General features: G+C 39.0%; 1 protein-coding gene across 1 annotated transcript in view; it reads right to left on the bottom strand.

Moving 5' to 3' along the window:
* HDGFL3 (HDGF like 3) overlaps positions 1-22,688 on the bottom strand; it is a 71,158-nt gene extending 48,470 nt beyond the window's left edge. Inside the window, exon 1 of the mRNA XM_061158829.1 lies at positions 22,534-22,688. Coding sequence (XP_061014812.1) covers positions 22,534-22,617 — 84 coding nt within the window. The 5' untranslated portion in view covers positions 22,618-22,688. The remainder of the gene's footprint in view (positions 1-22,533) is intronic.
* Positions 22,689-23,244: the final 556 nt, after the last annotated feature.

Below are 23,244 nucleotides of genomic sequence, written 5' to 3'. Positions count from 1 at the left end.
CTAAAAACTACATTTCAATGTCCTATGACAGAAGAAGGGGACGGAAACATAGGAAATGTCAACAAAAATGTCTCCATCCAGTCTCTTTTTCATGTTCCTTCTGGGTTGGTCAGTTTTATTACTTGTTCATTGAGTCTAGCTGCCTTATTGACATGAAAATCTTCTCATCCCTCTCTACACACATCTCATTCTTTCCCTTTATGCATCTATGGTTCTCTTCCTTAACCTATCTCAAGCTCTTTAAAGGTAAGGTTAATCTGACTCCTTTTCATAAAGCTAAGTCTACCAAGGAGACTGACTCAGAGTCAACCCCCAGATAAAATCTTGAGGAAGACTGCCAACAAAGAGGAGGAATAGGGGAAAATTCCCCAGGGGTGGTCAAAAAACAGTAAGATACATATATACTGTTTACACAATTTACATCTTAAAACAGGAAAGAAAAGTTATGAGTTGGATAAAGCCACAACAGCCAGGAACTTCCCTAGTAGTCCAGTTGTTAAGACTGCATTTCCACTGCCCACTGCAGGGTGCATGGGTTGTATCTTTGGTTGGGGAACTAAGATCTGTGAAGCACACAACCTCCCAAAAGAAAAAGATACAATAGTCGAATACATACCAAAAATAAAGCAGGTTACAAGTACTATAACTTATGAGGTTAAAAAAAGTATGAAGTAGTAGAGAGTGGATCTTTATATTGTGACAAAGGTACACTACCCTGGAGTTATAAGTCATAAACAATTTTGTGCCAAGTGAGGCTCTGAAATTTATTAAATAGTCAAAAATGCTGTGATAGATATGTAGAAATATAGTAGATATGGTAGCTATACCTTTGCATCTCTAAATATTGGCTCCTACAGAACTCTTCTTTTTAGAATATGAAAAACATTTTTGAGAAGTTGGTCATAAATTAAAAGAACATTCAAACCAAAAAATAGTTTAAAAGACTACATACTTTGATAACAGGGTAATTATATTAAACAATTTTAAACACTGTAAAAAAACTTGTAACCAATGATAATTTTTAATTATCTCCTAAAACATCTCTTAGGTCAAAAAAGAAAGTCATAATTAAAATCTACTCTGAAAATGATTACAAAATACCAATTATCCAAATCTAAATGTTGAAGCCAAATCTGACCTTAGAAAAACTCCTAGCTTTAAAATTTTCATTTTCAAAAAAAAGTTCAAAAAAATTTAAGAATGTATCTCATGAAATTTGAAAGGAAAATATACTTGGGGAAGGTAGTGAAGATGGAATCAGAAATTCCATCATGAAATTTTTCATGATATAGGGAAAAATATAGAAAAACCGATTAACCCAAATAAGGGGGGATAAAAACCAAGAGCTGGAGTTCTGGTAAAAAAAAAAATGACAATAAGGCTGACACATCTTTGACAAATCTAATTAAATACAAACTTTTAAAAATATAAAATTAGTAATGAGATGTAACTAGAGTGACTGACTTTAAAAATTATAACAGGATGGTGTGTGTGTGTGTGTGTGTGTATTATAGTATGAGAACAGACACTATTCTAGGGAAATAAAAATGGCTAGAATTTACTCAAGAAGAATGGAACATGTGAATAAAGAAACAATCATTAAATGATTTAAAGATGCCCGAAAAAAATCCTCAGAAAGTCTCCAGGCCTGAAGTGGTTTTAAGATTTTTTACATCATTGATAACTGCTTGCTAAACAGAAATTATTTTAGAGCATCTAAAAATTGAAGAGCTTACCACACATTTTACCAAATCAGCAAAGCTACAAAAGAAATCAGACAAAAGACTTATTATAACAGACAGAACAGAAAGGAGAATAGACAATTTAACAATAATAGATGGAGAAACTTTAAAACTTCGCTTTAAGTAATGGATAGAACAATTAAACTTGACAGAAGATTAAAAAGGAAACAGAAGACAGTATAAACCAACTAGACCTAACAGACATCTACAGAACACTCCACTCAATAGCAACAGAATACACATTCTTCTCAAGTGTATATGAATATTCTACAGAATAGAACACACATTAGGTCATAAAACATGCTCCAGTGAACTTAAAAGCACTTAAGTCATACAAAGCATGTACTCTGACCACAGAGTAATGAAATTGGACATCACTATTTGAGTGAAATTTGGAAAATTCACAAATATGTAGACATTAGACAACATGCTCCTAGATAACCAATTGGCAAAGGAGAGTAAAGTAAAATCAAATCACAAGTAAAATTAAAAATACTTGTAGATAAATGAAAACACAAGCAAAATATACCAAAACTTATGAGATGCACTGAAAGCAATGCTTAGAAATTAGTAACTGTGTATACCTATAATAAAAAAGATCACAAATCAACAGCCTAACCTTCTATCTTAAGAAACTGGAAAAAGAATAGCATACTAACTCAAAGCAAAGAAAAGATCAGAGTGAAAATAAGCAAAATAGACAACAGAAAAATACAGGAAATCAATAAAACCAAAGGTTTATTCTTTGAAAAGATCAATAAAACTGATGAACCTTACGCACGATTGACTAAAAAAAAAGAAAGATTCAAATTACTAAAATCAGGAACAATACGAGAACATTACTACTGACCTTAGAGAAATAAGGGTTCCCTTGTGGCTCAGACCTGGAGAAGGAAATGGCACCCCACTCCAGTACTCTTGCCTGGAAAATCCCATGGACAGAGGAGCCTGGTGTGCTGCAGTCCATAGGGTCGCAAAGAGTTGGACACGACTGAGCAACTTCAGTTTCAGTTTTCAGTTAGAGAAATAAAAAAGACTATCAGGGTAACTGTATACCAACAAACCAGATAACCTACATAAAAAGAACAAATCCTAGAAAGGCACAAACTACTAAAACTCCCTGAAGAAGAAATAGGAAATTTGAGTACAACTATAATAAGAGATTGAATTAGTAATAAAAACATTACCAGAAGTAATAATAAAAAAGAAAACTACCACAAAGAATCTAAAAAATCCCACTCACAGACACAAGAGTAGAATGATGACTGCCAGGGACTGGAGGGGGAGAAATTGGTAGATGTTGGTCAAAGGACACAACTTCCAGCTATAAGATGAGTGAGTTTTGGGGATCTAACGTACAGCATGGTGACTATAGTTAACCATACTGTATAGACTTGAAAGTAGCTGAGAGGAAATCTTAAATGTTCTCACTACAAAAAAATGGTAATTATGTAGGTGACAGAAGGGTTAACCAACACTACTGGGGCAATCACTTTATAATATGTAAGTAAATCAAGTCAATACTGTATGCCTTAAATTGACACAATGTTTTATATCAGTAACATCTTAATAAAGCTGTTTTTTAAAAAACACTACCCACAAAGGAAAATTCAAGTCCAGAAAACTTCATTGGTTTAAAACCTACCAACATTGAAAGAAGAATACTAATCCTTCACAAACTCTTTCAAAGAACAAAAGAGGAGGGAACACTCCCCAGTTCATTTTTTGAGGACTGTTAATCCTGATACCAAGATCCCAGAAATAAACATTACAAGAAAATAGAAATATAGTTCAACATCATGTATGACTATAGATGCAAAATTCTACAACAAAAATACAGACCTTTCTCAACTTATGATGGGGTTACATCTCAATAAGCCCATCATAAACTGAAATTATCTTTAAGACAGAACTGCATTTAATATACCTAACATTTCAAATATCATAGCTTAGCTTATCCTCTTTAAATGTGCTCGGAACACTTACATTAGCCTATCATTGGGCAAAATAATTGAACACAAAGCCTATTTTATAATAAAATGCTGAGTATCATGTAATTTATGGAATACCATTCTGAAAGTGAAATACAGCATGGTTGCATGGGTACAGAACAGTTCTAAGTGTATTGGTTGTTTACCTTCATGACAGTGTGGCTGCCTGGGAGCAACAGCTCACTGCCATTGCCCAGCAACACAAGAAGTATCTTACTGCCTACCGCTAGCCTTAGAAAAGATCAAAATTCAAATCAAGTGTCATTTCTACTGAATATGTATCACTTTTATACCGTCATGAAGTCAAAAATTCTAAGTTCAATCATTGTGTGTCAGGGGTTCTGTTTTGTGTTAGCAAACAGGATCCAGCAACATACAGAGAGTTATGCACCATGACCAAGAAATTTTATCCCAAGAATGTGAGGTTTAACATAGAGAAATCAATCAATATAATACACCACATTAATAAAACAAAAAATAAAACACACATGATTATATCAATAGATGTCGGGAAAGCATTTGTCAAAATCCAAAATCCTTCCATGATAAAAACATTCAACAAACTAGGAGTAGAAGGAAATATCCTCAACCTGATAAAGGGCTCTATGAAAAACCCACAGCTAACATCGTACTTAATGGTGAAAGATTGAAAGTTTCCTATGTGAGATCAGGAACAAGACAATGGATGTCCACTTTGACTACTTCTATCAGCACTATACTAGAGATTCTAGTCAAGGCCATTAGGCTGTATGGAATGTAAAATGGCACAATGGGTGTGAAAAGTCTGGAAATTTCACAAAGGGTTAAACTAAGAGTTACCATATGACTTAGCAATTCCATTCCATTCCATTCCATTCCTCAAGAGACTGAAAACATAAAAAAAGATGTCGCTCAGTTGTGTCCGACTCTTTGCGACCCCATGGACTATAGCCTAGCAGGCTCCTCTGTTCATGGGATTTTCCAGGCAAGAGTACTGGAGTGGGTTGCCATTTCCTTCTCCAAAGCTGTACACATATGTTCATTGCAGCATAATTTATTTATAACAGCCCAAAGTAGAAGTGATCCAAATAACCATTAATTGATGAAGAAATAAATAAAATGTGGGATACCCAAGGAATGTTACTCAGACACAAAAAGGAACAAAAGTACTGGTATATGTTACAACATGGATGAACTTTGAAAACATTATGTTAAATGAAAGAAGTCAGATATAATTGGTCATATATTCTATGATATTTTCTAATGAAATATCCAGAATAGGAAAACTCCTAGAGACAAGGTAGATTATTGATTGACATGGACTGGGGTAAGCATGAATAAGGACTGACTGCTTAGTGGATATGTGTTTTCTCTGAGGGTGATAGAAATGTTCTAGAATTAGTAATGGTTGCATAACACTATGAATATAATAAAAAACACTGAATTGTATAATTTAAATGGGTGAATTTTATGTTACCTAAATTATATCTCAACAGAAAATGATGTATGTACAGTAGTTCCTCATTATCTGCAGTTTCATTTTCTGTGGTTTTGGTTACCCTGTGGTCAACCATGATCTAAAAATATTTAATGGAAAATTATAGAAGTAAACACTTCATAAGTTTTAAACTGCATGCCATTTTGAGTAGCGTGATGAAATCAAGCTGTCCTAGAATAGGACATAAATCATCCTTTTGTCCAGCATACCCTACCTGTTAACAACTTAGTAGCCGTCTCAGTTATCAGATCAATTGTTGCAGTACTGCAGTTTTTCTTTCAAGTAGCCTATAATTTACTTAATAATGGCCCCCAAACATAAGGGTAGTGATGCTGGCAATTTGCATGTGATAAAGGAAAGCAGTGATGCTTCCATTAACTAAGTGAAAAGCTGAAAGTTTTCGATTTAATAAGGAAAGAAAAAACATTTGCTGAGATCTGCTGTATGAACGAACTGTCTATCCATGAAATTGTGAAGGAAAAAGAAATGCATGCTAGTTTGCTATTGTACTCGAAACTGCAAAAGTTATGGCCATAGTGCATGATAAGTGCTCTGTTAGATGAAGAGGCATTAAATTTATACAAAGGCATTTAAATTTATTACAGTGTATTGAGTGTAAACTTTTATTATTAGCTGTTGTTAATATTTTACTGTGCCTAATTTATAAATGAAACTCTATCATAGTATCAGATATAGGAAAAAACATGGTATATATAGGGCTCAGTATTATTTTCAATTTCAGACATTCACTGGGGGGTATTGCAATGTATTCCCCGTGGATAAGGGGAGACTACTGTACTGAGAAAAAGTAAGGAGTTTTTCAGGTATACAAGTACACTGAATATTTAAAATATACAATTAACAAAAAGATCAAACGAGAAAACTTACAAGATTATTATAATCTGACAAAATTTAACTTCTCTTCCCAATAAAAATCTTAGAAAAACAAGAATTAAAAGAATAGATTAATGGAAAATAGTACAGAATTTAATTCCTCAGAAAACTAAACACAGAGTTGGCATATGACCCTGCAATCCCACTCCTGGGCACATATCTGGAGAAAACTTTAATTTAAAATGACAGGTGCACACCAATGTTCATTGCAGCACTATTTACGACAGCCTTGACATGGAAACAACCTTAATGCCCATCAAAAGGTGAGCTGATAAAGATGTGTACATACAGAATAAAATACCACACACCCACAAAAAAGAATGAAATAATGCCATTTGCAACAACATAGTATTAGTGGTAAAGAACCTGCCTGCCAATGCTGGAGATGTAAGAGACATGGGTTTGATTCCTGGGTCTGAAAGATCCCCTGGAGGAGGGCATGGCAACCCACTCCAGTATTCTTGCCTGGGGAATCCCATGGACAGAGAAGCCTGGTGGACTATAGTCCACAGGATCGCAAAGAATTGGACTTGACTGAAGCAACTTAGCATGCATGAACATAGCAACATGGAAGGACGTAGAGATTATAGTACTAAGTCAGTCAGAAAGAGAAAGACAAATACCATATGGTATCACTTATATGTGTAATGTAAAATATAACACATATTAACTTATTTATGAAACTGAAACAGACTCAGAGTCCTAGAAAACAGACTTGTGAGTGCCAAGGGGAGAGGCAGTGGGGAGGGATGGACTGGGAGTCTGGGGTTAGTAGACGCAAACTATCATACACAGAATGGATTAATAACTGGGAACTATATCCAATATCCTGCAGTAAACCATAATGGAAAAGAATGTATATATGTATAAATGAGTCACTGCTGTATAACACAACACTGTATATCAATTATACCTCAATAAATTAAAAAAGAGTATGCTAATATGATGTGGATCCCAAACTGTCATCAAATTTCATCATAACGTTCTGAAATGTGCACAAATATAATAGTAGTACTATGGTAATGATACACTATAAAACCAAGATACATTCATAAGTTAACTAGAAATAAAATGACGCCAAAAAACCCAATTAATAATTTAATGCCACACTGTTTCTCTGAAATTACATCCTGTTTACAACACGACTATGCCTCGGGTTCTCTTGTGTTTAACACTCTTACATTGCCCTGGGCTGTATAACGAATCAAATTTCACACTGTTTTTCTCTACTGGAACTACCACCAGACCTCCACTTGTACAGCCCATCTTGATATCATTAGGTGATCAGTAAGATAGAGGCAAACAAAAAAGAGCATAATTTGAGGCCTTTATTTTTTAGGATGACTCACTAAATAGCAATCTCTAACTAAAACAGGAATACTTGTGTTGGGAGGGGTGGCTAGATTAGTTTTGATGATGAACTTGTGGTGTGTGCGTGTGTATGTGTGTGTGTGTTAGTCGCTCAGTTGTGTCCTACTTTTTGCGACCACATGGACTGTAGCCTGCCTGGCTTCTCTGTCCATGGGATTTTCCAAGCAAGAATACTGGAGTGGGTTGCCATTTCCCCTTCCATGTGGTACCTGAGGGACAGCTAGATGGAGCTGTCTACAGTCAGTAAACGGATGTCTGAATTTGAAGCTTACAGTAGTGAATATGGGCCTGAAATAGAGGTTTAGAAGATAGTGGTCTCAAGAATGGTGGCTTGAAGCCAAAGACAGATCTATAAAGGTATGGTTAGAGAAGCAGAAAGATCTTTCATGAAGAAAAACACATAAGGGAAGCCAAGGGAAGAGAGTCTTTTAAAGGCAATGTTAATTTCCACAGAGGCAACAATCAGGATTGAAAAGAGTTCTATTATTTGGCAGGCAATGGTGACTTCTGGTTGAGGGGTGAGAAAGAGACAGTAAGGTCAGTTATTTAAAGAAGCCTGGACCACCAACAAAGGCAGACAGAGAAAGACAGAAGAGATTATTCTTTCTAGTCTGAAAAGAGAGTTAGTGGAGGGGAAGAGACTGATGACTTCAAGTCTATGAGAACAAAACTTTGTTGAGGTCACTTCTCTAATCCCTAGTATCTTTAGGGTACCCGGGACATAGCAAGCATTCAAAAGTATTTGCTGGGAAAAACAAAAAAAAAAGTACTTGCTGAATGTTGAATGAAGAAAGGAAACGAGTGGGGTCAAGCAAGAAGGAGAGGGTATTAGTAAAAAGGATGGGGAAGAGGTGATAGAAAGAGAAACAAATATTTTTTGATCATTTGTTAAATTTCAGACTCCTTATGTTCAAAATTCCTGAAATAACCCTCAAAAGTAGGCATTACTGTCTCCATTTTACAGACCATAGAAGCTAAGAGATTAGGTACCCAAGGTCATTCATCTGCTGAAGGACAGAGACAGGAGGCAGACATGGCTTCACCTGTGCAAGAAGCTCCTACTCTTCCATGGCACCTTGAAAATGAATATATAAAATATGAAAATAAAATAATTTGCTGAAAAGAAGGGGGAAAGAAGTTGAGCTGGAAAAGGGCAGTAAATGTTATCTACTACCACCTGAGAAGGATGGAAAGGGAGCTGACTGGGTCAAGTAAAAGAAATGATGAGCAGAGTTGAGATCCTAACTGAAATTAACCCTGGAGCAGTCATGTCTGCATGTCTTTGTGATTACGTCTAGCTGGTCTTAGTAGGAGTTTGGAGGTTGAGTGCATGAAAATGTGCACAGGGCAAGAAGTAATCATGAAGGACTAATTTTGATAAGAAAGGAGTGAAGCCAGGAGGTAGCTGCAATACCACAAGGAAATGGAGAGGACAAGGGCTAAGTTTTCAGAGTTTACAATAATACTGAATGAGAAGCAATTCTAGTGGCACGGAGTCTACAGTCACCATCATCTCCCTTTCATCAACAAACTTCTCTAAACGCCCACTCTCGCTGAGCTATCCTACTGCTGTAATTTGCTTTTACAACTAAAAAACAAGGGACACATTTGTTCTGGGTTATCTGATCCCTTGTAGTTAAATAAATCTTTGCCCCAGACAAGGAGCTTATTAAAAATGAACAGTGGAGATCGTCAAATTTCATAACTCTATCAAACGCTTTGTTCTTCCCCTGCGGCCCCACATGGCACAAGGCAGGGCCAGTAAACAACAGCAGTGACAAAAGGCTAAGTGGAGAGCCATCGGAGTTCTCGAATACCTGGCTTAGCACAAAGATTAACGCGATGTTATCCCTTTTGTGTCCAGAGATTTCCACTTAGTATAGTTGGGCTATTTTCCAATAGAAATGTACTTATTTTCTGAGTCATCAGCCAGATGTGAGATATATAAAACTGCTTCCCATAACTTTTTGGAAATTATCATTTTTGGAAATTGAAGAGAGTCTTACTATCATCAGCATGAGATTTCTCTTCTGAGGCTGCTATATGTAATAGTAGCAAATCTCTTTTTGATTGGACAAAAGTGACGTAAAGAAAATACAGAATCATTAGAAATGTGTTAGACCCATGACTTTACATATACCTCAGAGGGTGCCACAAACCTACCCCACCTATAAGTCTTCTGGAGTTAAGAAAAGCCCACCAACCCCAGTCATAGACAGCCTGATACCTCCACAGTCTAGTCTCCCAAACCCAAGAAAAGCCCAGATCCTCAATATTATCAGCCAGGTAACACTAGGTGTCGAACAATGTTTATAATTGACTACTTAGCAAATGTATGAAGCTTATTACCCTCAAGAAGTATGAGACTATATTTAGCTTCAAGACAGTTATAGGTATATTTAGAGTTCAAAGATTAGAAGGAAAATGAGACTAGAAATATTTGACCTGCATACTTTTGGAGATCAAGGAAAACACTGGCCAGGATGGTTAAATGACCTAACATAAAATAACTTTTGTTTCTTATGTTCATGTGAACTTCATGTCAGACTGTGGCTACAGCAGAACAGAAAACTCAGGACTACTAACTCATCTCAAAAATTCCACTACTCAGTTCAGTTCAGTTCAGTTGCTCAGTCGTGTCCGACTCTTTGCGACCCCATGGACTGCAGCACACCAGGCCTCCCTGTCCATCACCAACTCCCAGAGTTTACTCAAACTCATGTCCATTGAGTCGGTGATGCCATCCAGCCATCTCATCCTCTGTTGTCCTTCTCCTCCTGCCTTCAATCTTTCCCAGCATCAGGGTCTTTTCAAATGAGTCAGCTCTTCACATCAGGTGGCCAAAGTATTGGAGTTTCAGCTTCAACATCAGTCCTTCCAATGAATATTCAGGACTGATTTCCTTTAGGATGGACTGGTTGGATCTCCTTGCAGTCCAAGGGACTCTCAAGAGTCTTCTCCAACACCACAGTTCAAAAGCATCAATTCTTCTGTGATCAGCTTTCTTTATAGTCTAACTCTCACATCCATACAAGACCACTGGAAAAACCGTAGCCTTGACTAGACGGATCTTTGTTGGCAAAGTAATGTCTCTGCCTTTAACATGCTGTCTAGGTTGGTCATAACTTTTCTTCCAAGGAGAAGGCGTCTTTTAATTTCATGGCTGCAGTCACCGTCTGCAGTGATTTTGGAGCCCAAAAAAATAAAGTCAGCCACTGTTTCCACTGTTTTCCCATCTATTTGCCATGAAGTGATGGGACCGGATGCCATGATCTTAGTTTTTTGAATGTTGAGCTTTAAGCCAACTTTTTCACTCTCCTCTTTCACTTTCATCAAGAGGCTCTTTAGGTCTTTTTCACTTTCTGCTATAAGGGTGGTGTCATCTGCATATATGAGGTTATTGATATTTCTCCCAATCTTGATTCCAGCTTGTGCTTCTTCCAGCTCAGCATTTCTCATGAAGTACTCTGCATAGAAGTTAAATAAGCACGGTGACAATATACAGCCTTGACGTACTCCTTTTCCTATCTGGAACCAGTCTGTTGTTCCATGTCCAGTTCTAACTATTGCTTCCTGACCTGCATACAGATTTCTCAAGAGGCAGGTCAGGTGGTCTGGTATTCCCATCTCTTGAAGAATTTTCCACAGTTTATTGTGATCCACATAGTCGAAGGCTTTGGCGTAGTCAATAAAGCAGAAATAGATGTTTGGAACTCTCTTGCTTTTTCAATCATCCAATGGATGTTGGCAATTTGACCTCTGGTTCCTCTGCCTTTTCTAAATCCAGCTTGAACATCTGGAAATTCACGGTTCATGTACTGTTGAAGCCTGGCTTGGAGAATTTTGAGCATTACTTTCCTAGTGTGTGAGATGAGTCAATTGTGTGGTAGTTTAAGCATTCTTTGGCACTGCCTTTCTTTGGGATTGGAATTTAAACTGACCTCTTCCAGTCCTGTGGCCACTGCTGAGTTTTCCAAATTTGCTGACATATTCAGTGCAGCACTTTCACAGCACCATCTTTCAGGATTTGAAATAGCTCAACTGGAAGTCCATCACCTCCACTAGCTTTGTTTGTAATGATGCTTCCTAAGGCCCACTTGACTGCACATTCCAGGATGTCTGGCTCTAGGTAAGTGATCGCACTATTGTGATTATCTGGGTTGTGAAGATCTTTTTTGTACAGTTCTTCTGTGTGTCCTTGCCACCTCTTCTTTATGTCTTCTGCTTCTGTTAGTTCCATACAATTTCTTTTATTGTGCCCATCTTTGCATGAAATGTTCCCTTGGTATCTCTAATTTTCTTGAAGAGATCTCTAGTTTTTCCCATTCTATTGTTTTCCTCTATTTCTTTGCACTGATCGCTGAGGAAGGCTTTCTTATCTCTCCCTGCTATTCTTTAGAACTCTGCATTCAAATAGGTATCTTTCCTTTTCTCCTTTGCTTTTTGCTTCTCTTCTTTTCACAGCTATTTGTAAGCTATTCATCTATTACTGTTCTATAGAAACATACCACCCACAGAGATTAATTTCCCTTTGGCCTAACAGACCAGACCAGTGCTTTTTAAGCTGTAGGTAGTGAAACTGATTTTGTGGGTTACAACCTGATTTTAAACAAGATGAAATATAAAAATATCAGGATGCATCACATTTAGTATGATTTGTGAAAAACTTTTTCTAGTGTGTGTGTATGAAATTAATAATTATTTATATTATATATAAATATATATATATAAAGTAATATTTACTGTCAGTTATAACCAAAAAGTTTGAAAGCCACTAGACTAGACTGCTACAGAATCAATCAACAACAATGACTCATTTCCAAGGTCTAAATACTTTTTCAAAATTATTGACTTAATCCTCATGAAGCAGTCCAGCGAAGGAGATAAGAACAGTTATGCCTTGTTTGAAAATAACTGGTCTCATTTTGAAAGTCAAACAAAAGTCTAAAGGGAATTAATTTTCAATCCATTTAACATATGCTAACTTTGAGAAACTGAACTGAGATTGTATAATACTGCTCCCTCTAAATATGCATTTCCTCCAAAATTAAAGATGTCATTAAAACAAAAGTTCTACTTCAGTAACAAAAAGGAAAAAAGAGATCTAAAGCTATGAGTTCACTTTTTGACGTTTTTCCCTACATAAAAGTTTTTTGATCTTCTGTGAAACTCACTTATATATTTGCTAACGAATACTGAACCTAACTGAACCTATCATTACAACAATTCTCATCTTAATAAACATAGAAGTTACTAGACGTTACTAGATAGAAACCAGGAAGTTACTACTGTGTTAGTTAAAAATTACCCAGTCCGTTTTGAAATGGTACCTCCACTTTGGAGAAGACTTAAGAGACTATAATCAAGCTTAGAGAATCCACTCAGATCTTGAGTCCCAGTGAGCAACTGGGAAGAGTAGTTGATTCACAGACCCTTTTTATCTGCAACACAGTCCAGCTTAGTTTGTCCCCAACCTAAAGCTATGTGGAATCTCTAGAGATGGCTCATCACACTCAGAAATCTGAAGGAGGGGTAATAATAGGAAGTCCTCACAACTCCCAGAGCCTAGAGCCAACCCACTAATACAAAGTCACAAGGAAAGGGCTGAAACACTTGCCAAACCACAAAAGCACTTACTGAGACTTTACTAGGCTCCTAGTCTGGTGTTTCTAGGAGGTAATTATTAGGTACTTAATTAGCAAACAGTTCCTTCAAGAATATTTTCACATTTGATTACTAGGGAAAAGGATGAGAGTAAGAATTAGCACTCTCCCTGTTTTATAAAGAGGCTATAATGAAAAAGATGCCCAAACCTAACAAACCAAGACAGTGGTAGAATGAAGTGCTTATCTTTGAACTCCTGGTCTAGTTGTCTTTCCATACATGGCAGGAAGTCTTGCTCAGAAATCTGGAGGATGTCATTCTAAAGGCTTGAGCTCACCCATCTTTAGATTATTTCACTCTTTTTACCTCCATGTGGCTCTCTGTAACCATACAGATGGTACTCAACTGACTACAGCAAATTTTGACCAAGAAAGAAGATAAAAGAAAAACTCAATTCCTACCTCTATTTTAATCAGCTGAAAGGAGATTATGTATACAAATGGCAGGAAGTACACATAGGAAAATGCTGGTATATGGTCTAGGAATGCAGTAAACAGGCAAGAAGCTGCACAAGCCAGTAGCAGTTCTTACGATGTAGCTTCTAGGCTCTACTGAACAGTAACTTTCATGATTACCCTATTTGATGGTCAAAGCAGATATGTTCTCTCACACATAAAGGTTTTGGAAACTACACTAAGTCAACACCATGCTATTCATTCACAATTGATGTTAATAAGCCTTGGCTTTCTTTAAATGTACAACTAATACTTATTTTTATACTGCCTTGTGCCAAAGGGCTTTCAAAGAGATATGGACTAAAGATAATATAATAAATGTTATAATAGTAAATCTCTGAAGATTTCTAGCTTCACAGCAACTCGTGAGCCCTACAAACACACATGTATCAGCATGTATGGCCATGCTGTTTAGCTGCCAAGTCGTGTCTGACTCTTTTGCCATCTCATGGACTGTAGCCCACCAGGAGCCTCTACCCATGGAATTTCTCAGGCAAGAATACTAGAAGAGGTTGCCATTTCCTTCTCAAGGGGATCTTTCCAACCCAGGGATCAAACTCGCATCTCCTGAATTGGCAGGCAGATGCTTTACCGCTGAGCCACTAGGGAAACCCCCAACATAACGCCAAATGCTTCTTCAGTCCTTAACCCAATCTGGTATCACTTTTCTTATGTTCTGTGGCATTCTTAATAGTCTAGAATTAAGACCTAAGTGTCTTTAGTTGAAAGTCCATGTTCTCTAATGGGGATATTGATTTCATAGTAGTGTTATATATACTCATTCTAACTTGATAACAAGATATATATACATTATTGATATAAATACATATATTTTGCCTAATAACCAAAATTAATTCAATCATATATTCATTAAATTGGGAGACTGGGGGATTGACACATATACAATGCATGAGTAAAAGAGATAACTAGTGGGAACCTGCTGTATAGCGCAGGGAGCTCAGCTCAGTGCTCTGTGATGACCTAGAGGGGCGGGATGGGGGTGGGAAGGAGGTCCAAGAGGGAAAGGATGTATTTAAACATAGTTGATTCACTTCATTGTATGGCAAAAACTAATGTAACATGGTAAAGCCATTATATTGCAATAAAAATAATTGTGCTTATTAAATTAACAAAGGCTTTCAAAAGTTTGAATCATCTAACTTTTAATGAATATGTGAGAAGACAAGTGTTCTCTTATTCTGGTTGTGGAATGAATAGTTTATAATACAAAGCTTTAACATATGCATATGCCCCTCGACTCAGATAATTTCCAGAGACTTGTCCTAAGGAAGTAACTAATGATTTAGCCAAAAGAATGTTTCTGAGTACTCTTTTATAGTATAAAACTAGTAATAAACTAAAAGTCCTATAATAGGTAGTTATAATTTATAAAAATAAGTCCATGCCATAAATTATCAGATGGCTGTTACAAACAATGTTATAAAAACATATTCACTGCCACTGAAGTCTTCTAAAGATATAGTGTTTAGTGGGGGAAAAGATGCAAAACTGTATATATTACAAAAATTATGTACCTACACTTATAGGTACATATTCATGATGCTTACATGTATGTCTAGGGAAATTAATCTTTCTAGGATGAACATTCTAGTGTAATAAAATTTTGTTACACAGGTGGAATTAATATATAACATGAAGGTCAGTCCATTCTCTCTTTTAAATAAAGACAGTTTAAATAGTTTTACAGTATGAGCAAAGTGTTTTCGGTGCAAGGAACATTGTTGACTTTTAATGGTAATCTACAGTCAGTACTTCCATTCTGGAGTGAAGGAGCAATTAAAAAAAAATTCTATTAAGTTACAGACATTTTAGTAAAATACATTAAAGATGAATTATTAGAAAAATAAGACATACAAATACAAATCTCATTTTTAAATCAGATTCACATCAAACAGCTAAAAAAGATTCTAAACTCCTGCTCTCAATTTCTGTACCTATCTTGTCACTGACAGGTAGCCATCCACAGATCATGCTTTCAGCAGCACTGCTTGAAACGATTAAGAGTCTGTTCGCAGCGGACTAATAACTGTATTGAGTGGGCTATATTTTGATCAAACATCTGGAGACTCTTCTGCAATAGAAAATATTTCTCCAACAAATAGGAAGATTTGGGCTCTTCCTTTGTTATGCTTACTATACTTTTTAAGTTTGTCATGTTTTTCTAAGGCTAACAGACATTTTCAACAAAGTCATATATCATTTTAAACCATCATTTCCAAAAGAATCAAACACAATCTCATACAGTGAAACTAAGAGAATTAATATTTTTCTAATCATGGGGCCACAAGTAGTCATCAGGGCATTCCAAAGGTGATACGACAGAACAGATCCACCTGGTTGAAAAGGAAGCAATGGAAAACGTCGGTAGTGAGAATTTAAGTTATTGATCTGCTCCCAGGGTTGAGCAGAAGAAAATGAGACAATGGGCCAGTTCCTTGGTGATGCAAATACAGTCTCTCAGGGAAAGGCTGCATGAACCTGTGCCACCCTACACAAGGAATGAATCAATGATGGACCTCCATGAACTTAGGACAAAAGTAATAAAGATTATAAACACCTTACTTTATGTTGAGATTAAGAAGAATTTAAGGCTCAACTGATTCTCTGAAAACATGTAGTCTGGTCTCCAGAAATAAAGGTTCATAACCTAGCAGTCTACTGTCGAAGGAAAAATAAACCAACCAACCAACCAACCAGGAAAGTGCTATGAGTTAGAAACTGAACATTCCCAACCAGTATGCATATTAATAGGGGGTATGGTACCACTTCCGAGGTGCCACTAGTGGTAAAGAACCCATCTGCCAATGCAGGAGACCTAAGAGACCTGGGTTCAACCCCTGGGTAGGCAAGATCCCTTGGAGTAGGATATGGCAACCCACTCCAGTCTCCTTGCCTGTAGAATCCCATGGACAGAGGAGCCTGGTCGGCTACAGTCCATAGGGTCGCAAAGAGTTGGACACCCGATGGAAGCAACTTAGCATGCATGGTATATCACTTTAATTACTCAATTATAGTATTTTTAAACTTCTGCAAGTTTAACCTGTTGGTATAAAAATGAAAAAATATATCTAGTACAGCACCTTACATACAGTAGGTGCTCAAAAAAAGTACAGCTCTTTGAACTGTTGTAGATGGTTAAGTCAAATGCTTTATTCTTGTATTCTTGAGTTTTAACAAGTGAGAGGTTGATCACTAGATCAAAAATATGAAGAGTAATGAATGATTTAGTATGAAAGGAACAGAAAGACTCTAGTGCAGTTAAACAAAAGACAGAGGTAGAACACAGAACTAAAAAGAAGCCTCAAGAGAAAGTTATGAAGTAAAAAATTAGGTTTCTAAAATAGTCAAAAGGGAAAAGGAAGATGTAACATTGTAGGACTAAAGCCTTAAAGGAAAACATTTCTTATTGAAAGCTAAGAATGCAAAATTTAATCCATGAAAAAGCTTGGAGTATTACAGTTTTCTTTTCCCCATCTCATACAAAGTGCATGTTTTCTTTTTTTTTTAATTGAGGCATTATATATGTGAAAGTTGCTCAGTCGTGTCCAACTCTTTTCTACCTCATTGACTATAGAGTCCATGGGATTCTCCAGGCCAGAATACTGGAGTGGATAGCCATTCCCTTCTCCAAGGGATCTTCCCAACCCAGGGATCAAACCCAGGTCTCCTGCATTGGGCAGATTCTTGAGCTACCAGAGAAGCCCCATTATATATGCAATAGTGCAACCCCAAATGTGCAAGTCTGATAAATTTTTACATATGTACAAATCCAGATCAAGGTATGGAACATTTCCAGTGCCTCCTCCCAGTCAAGAGTGACAGAGGATGAGATGATTGGATGGCATTACTGACTTAATGGACATGAGTTTGAGACCCCGGGAGATAGCGAAGGACAGGGAAGCCTGGTGTGCTGCAATCCATGGGGTCACAGAGTCTGATACAACTTAGCAACCGAACAACAACAACCAGTCAGTAACCCCACCATCACCTCCACCTACCACAGACTGATCAGCACTGATAAGTTTTGCCTATTTTTGAATATCACGGGATCATTCAGAATGTACTCTCTTGTATCTGGCTGTTTTCACTCAATCTTGTATTTTTGAGACTCATCCATATTTTTGTGGGCATTAGTAGTCTGTTACTTTTTATGGCTGAGTAGTACTTCACTGTACAAATATACTACAAATTTGCTTGACTGTTCTTGTGTTGATGGGCATCTGGGTTGTTTTCAACCTTCTGCTTTTATGGATAAAGCTATTATGAGTATTGCTGTAGAAGTCTTTTGGTGGACATAAACACTCATTTCTCCTGGATGTATGCCTGGAACAGACTGCTAGGTCACAAGGTTGGCATGTGTTTAACTATAGATCATGGCAGTTTTCTAAAGTGATTGTATCAGTTTACTCTATTAACAATGTTTGAGAATTCGCTTAATTTTAAAAAAGCTCTTTAGTTGAAACACAAGAGCTTTAAGACATTTTTTGGTATTGCCTCTTTTAGAGGAGTAACATAAGCAGATTTCTCACACCTCAGGAAATACACAAGATGATTTTAATAGGTATGAGAAGAAAATAGTACAATTTCTATTTTAGTTTCTTATTCTTTTGCCCAAAAAGTAAACTTTACTAATATTTAATATATAAATTAACACTAGTGTGTTTATTTAGATGGTTATATTTATTCACTTATTGTCAGTTGTGTGTGCCTGGTTGAGCACAATTATGGAACATCTACTAGTAACAGAGTTCTCCCTAAATGAACAAGCTAGCTAAAGGAGTCCTGCAAAAGCTGTTAGTCACTCAGTCATATTCGACTCTGCAACACCATGAACTGCAGCCCACCATGTTCCTCTGTCCATGGGATTCTCCAGGCAAGAATACTGTAGGGTGCTGCTATTCCCTTCTCCAGGGGATCATCCCAACCCAGGAATCGAACCTGGCTCTCTTGCATTGCAGGCAGATTCTTTACCATCTGAGCCACAAGGCAAATCCCTACATCGATCCTACAAAGATGACATGAATAATATAAGCACAAGCAAGCAAGGAAATGGCCAACCTGACAATTCTTTATTTCTTTAGAAGATTAAAAACTCTGACATGCTAGTCAGATCTCACAAGAAGTAGGCAAAATAATTCCAAAAATTAGAACTTTTAAAATATAAACTTAGTCTAGTATTTTTTTTAGCCAATAATGTACATAATCAAAAAGATTCAGAAACTCATTTTAGCACAACTATTTTTTAGTATTAATTTAGTTTATCCTCAGGCATAAATGAACTTCTAATTTTTAAAGTTATATACGGTGGCTCAGACAGTGAAGAATCTGCCCCCGATGCGGGAGACCCAGATTTGATCCCTGGGTCAGGAAAATACCCTGAAGAAGGAAATGGCAATCCAGGCCAATATTCTTGCCTGGAGAATTCCATGGACAGAGGAGCCTGGTGGGCTACAGTTCACAGGGTTGCAAAGAGTCGGACATGACTGAGCGACTAACATGTTCACTTCACTTTCACAAGTATTGCCATCAGAAACAGCCAGCTGCTATTTAATGTTAAAACAATATATCTGAAAAGGGAGGAGGACAAGAACCACCTGGGGAGAGGCATGAGGGAACTTTCCTGGGTAGTGGTACTGTGCCAGCAGGGGCTTGCCTTCTACCAGTGCACCCATTTGTCAAACTCCCTGAATGGCACATTTACGCTAAGTGTGTTTCAGTCTACATAAATTTTACCTCAAAAGGAAAAAGGGGATCTATTAAAAATATTGACCTCTAGTTAATGACTTGATGGACATGACTTTGAGCAAGCTTCTGAAGTTGGTGATGGACAGGGAAGCCTGGTGTGCTGCAGTCCATGGGGTCGCAAAGAGTTGGACATGACTGAGTGGCTGAACTGACTGTACTGAGTTAATGATACACATGCTCAACTGTGTAGCAGTAAATTATAATGATGGCTGCAACTTACTGTGAGGTGCATTAAAATAAGATGGACTGCTATACACCTAGAGGGATGGATATATAAACAAACAGAGCAAATATAGTAAAATGTTAAGTGTGGAAATCTAGGTGGTAAGGTATATGGCTGTTCACTGTACAATTTTTTAAAACTTTTCCATATATTTGAAAATTTTCATGATAAAATGTTGGACAAGAAAAAAATTTACTCAAGAGTTGAAAATTTTAAATAGTGTAGTGATACAGGGGAAAAGTTAGAAATTCAAAAAGGGAAAAAGGAAGGAACATTCAATACCAATGCTTAGTGGTTTTACATACACTATACCTGTGAGGTGAGAATTATCCCTATTTTACAGACTAGTAAACAGAAACTTGGAAAGATTACAGAACACGCCCTAGGACACAGAGTGTGAAGCCCAGCCAAAAGCTGAAACCAACCTGATTAAATTTACCAGAGGTCTGAATTCTCTTGGCTCACATTCCTCATAAGGGGATTCCTAGAACTAAAACAAATGTCTTCTCTACAGCAGAGAAGTCACTTCTCCATTCCACGTGGATCAGCTCTATTAGAAAGCTCCTCCCCACAGCCTGAAAAAAACTGTCTCCCCAATGTTCTTCTTCCTGTGTTTGATTCCTTGTGGCCATACAAAATTCCAGCAGAGCTGGCCTTCATATCAAGCAATTGTATTGAAATAATTGAAATATTGGAATAATTGGGATTTTTTTTCCTGTAAGTATTTTATATCATTATCTACAAAGCTATAGCTAGATGTAAAGTGGGGATACTATCTCCTAGAAATGGGAAGAAAATTAAATGAGAACACTGACACATTCAGCTGCAACTAACAAAGAGCAGAGACTCAAATACCTCCTTCTTCTTTTTCTAACCTTTACCTTTATTTGGAAATTACAGCATGCCACTCACTATAAAATATTTTAGAAAATTAGGGAGACTTAGGTCCTTTTCTTGAGGAACTCATTGTTAAATGTGAACAGACACAGATTTTCCCCCCTGTATTTACTGCATCTTATCTAACAATGTAATTGATTTTATTTCCTCATTTTACTTTCCATTTTCCCTTGGTATGGAGTTAAGACTCCTAGGAATTTTATGTACAATTAAATATATAACTAAGACCACTTCTGCAGCACCTTTTTGTTTCAAAATTACTACAGGTGGCCAATCTATGCAAGCAACATGTTAATAAAATTTTAAGTCTATTTTCTTTTTGACTCTCAGGAAATATTTCTCAAAGGTAAGATTAAAGAAAGCCATTGTGTTACAAGAAAATGACCAACTGGTGATGATAACTTTTAATTCACTTTTGACTATCCACAAACATATATGCCCTGTTTATTTCTTACTTGAAAAGTATATTCAAGGGATTCTCTAAAGGATTCCTAAAGTAACAAATCTTGCCCTATATATATATATGAAAAAACAACCCATTATTCTACCATGAACTTTGCCTTATTTAAGGACAACCTACAGTTCAGATATGGATAAAAGTTATTTGCACAGCCTCATGGAATCTGAATGAGACTGTTTTTTTCCCCTTGAAATCTGAAGTTGTTAATGTTGGAAGAAATCCTAGAGATGATCATTTTATAGTTGCAGAAATGGATATTCAGACAGTCCAGATGATCAGCCCGTACCAGAGCCCGGACCAGATGTCAGGGTCCCCCAATTCCTGACCCAGTGTTCTTCCCATTTTACAATCATGACAAACTAAAAAAAAAAAGAAAAAAGAAAAAAGATTACATCCGTCCATTACTTCAACTTCACTAAATTTCAGTCTGGCCACCCATGATATCACTTCTTTTTGTGAATGGGTGTATTTGGGGGGCGGGGGAGTCTTGGGTATCTTCACTTGCATATAATACAACATTTTTAGAGTTTTTATTCATATTTATGCTACCACTATTTCCCATGTCTAATTCTATTCCTCCAAGGATACCAATACAGACTTGAACATGCCTTGACCCTCCTTTCCACTACATTTCTTATGTCAAGCAATTAACTACCAACTATTATAAAAGTAAAAGGGACTGATTTTAAAACACAAAGCACACATGCTAGTAAAGGGCCTGGTTAAAAAAAAAAAATTAATGTTATGTATTACATGTAGATGCTTTCTAGAGAAAGAGCACAGCGACAACCCTGCTTATGGGAAGAGAGAGCTATTGTGGACTGAGGTGGGGGGCCAAGGATGAGGTCTGGAATCCGACCTAAAACAAATATGGAGGTGAAAAGGCATGAGGAGCTTCCGGGACCCACTAGCCAGTGCCAAGCTGCCAGCTCCCGACTATTCGGTGTCGGTTTAAAAGATGCAGGGGCACCAGGGATGCTCGTACCCCAGGACAATGATAGAGCAGGCGGGGCACCCAGAATCGCGCTCAGGGAAAACTCAACAAGTCTGGATGGCGAAGGATGCCCTGAGAGATGGATGAACGACTGCCAAGAGGCTGCCGCTGGCTCGGAATGACCACTGCCCATTTCCAGGATCGACGCCGCGGGCGCCCGCCGGCTCGCGGACAGCCATTTGCACTACGTTCCCCTACGTGCCCCGACGTTCGCCCCGAGACCGCCGAGTCCGCCAACCACCCGGCCCCGGGCGATGCCTCTGCTCCAGGCCCGCTTCCCGGCGAAGCAGGCTCCCGGTCATCGCCGGCTTTCCGGCAGGAAGGCAGCAGCTGGCCTGCAGGGGCCGGAGCCGCCTTCGAAAGTGGGCGGAAGGATGGCCGCCCTCGCGGGGTGCGGGCGCGGCCCGCGGGAACCCTCGCCTCCGGCGCGGCCGAGTTCTCTCTGCGCAGCGCCGCCCGAGCCCTCAGCCCCGGCCGCAGTCGGCCGCTCGCGGCGGGCTCCGCGCTCAGGGCTGAGGCGACGGGGAAAGGGGGCGGGCGCGCCATCATGAAGGGGAAAATGGTGGGCGGGCGGGCCCGCGCGCCGCCGCCGTACTCACCCGGGCGGGCCAGTGCGGGTAGCCCTTCATCTTGGCGAAGACCAGGTCGCCCGCCTTGTACTCGCGGGGCCGCGGACGCGCCATCCCGGCCGCTCCCCTTCCTGGTCGTCCTTGGGCGCCGCTAAGATGCCGGGAGGCCGCCCCCCCGCGGGCCGACGGACTGCGCCGCGCTCCCCGCGGGCCTCGAGCCGGGCGGGCGGGCGGACGAGCGGCCGCTCCGACGAGGGGAAGCGTCGAGGCGGCGGCTGAGGCGAGGGGGTGGGCGGGGGGCTCAGCAGGCCCGGCAAATCACCGCCCGGCAGCGGGGGAGGGGAGCCCCCGGCCGCTCGGCTCTTGCCCGCGCCGAGGTCCCCGCCGCCGCCGCGCGCTGCTCACAGGCTCCGCGTCGCCTGCCTCATGCCGCCGCCGCCGCCGGCCTCCTTCCCGGGCTCCCGGGCGCGGCGCGAGCACCGGGCCTCGCGCCTCCTCCGAATTCCTCCTCGGGCAGCGACCGCAAACACGATCTTATTATTGTTCTCGCGCGCGCTCAGCATCCCCCCCCACACACCCCACTTCCCGCTCCCCACCCCTCCCCTCCAGCGCCGGCCGGTTAATTCCTAGGTACACGGCCGGCTTTCGCGCAGAAACCGAGCGCGCCAGCCCGGCTGCTCGGCGGGCGGGCGGGTGGTAGGTACGTCCTCCCCCAGCACCGAAGCCCGCGCCGGGCGGGCA

The sequence above is a fragment of the Dama dama genome, chromosome 13 (assembly GCF_033118175.1).
Source record: "Dama dama isolate Ldn47 chromosome 13, ASM3311817v1, whole genome shotgun sequence".
NCBI classification, from domain to species: Eukaryota; Metazoa; Chordata; class Mammalia; order Artiodactyla; family Cervidae; genus Dama; species Dama dama.
Note: the sequence above shows the minus strand (reverse complement) of the source record. Positions and strands in the feature narration are given on the sequence as shown.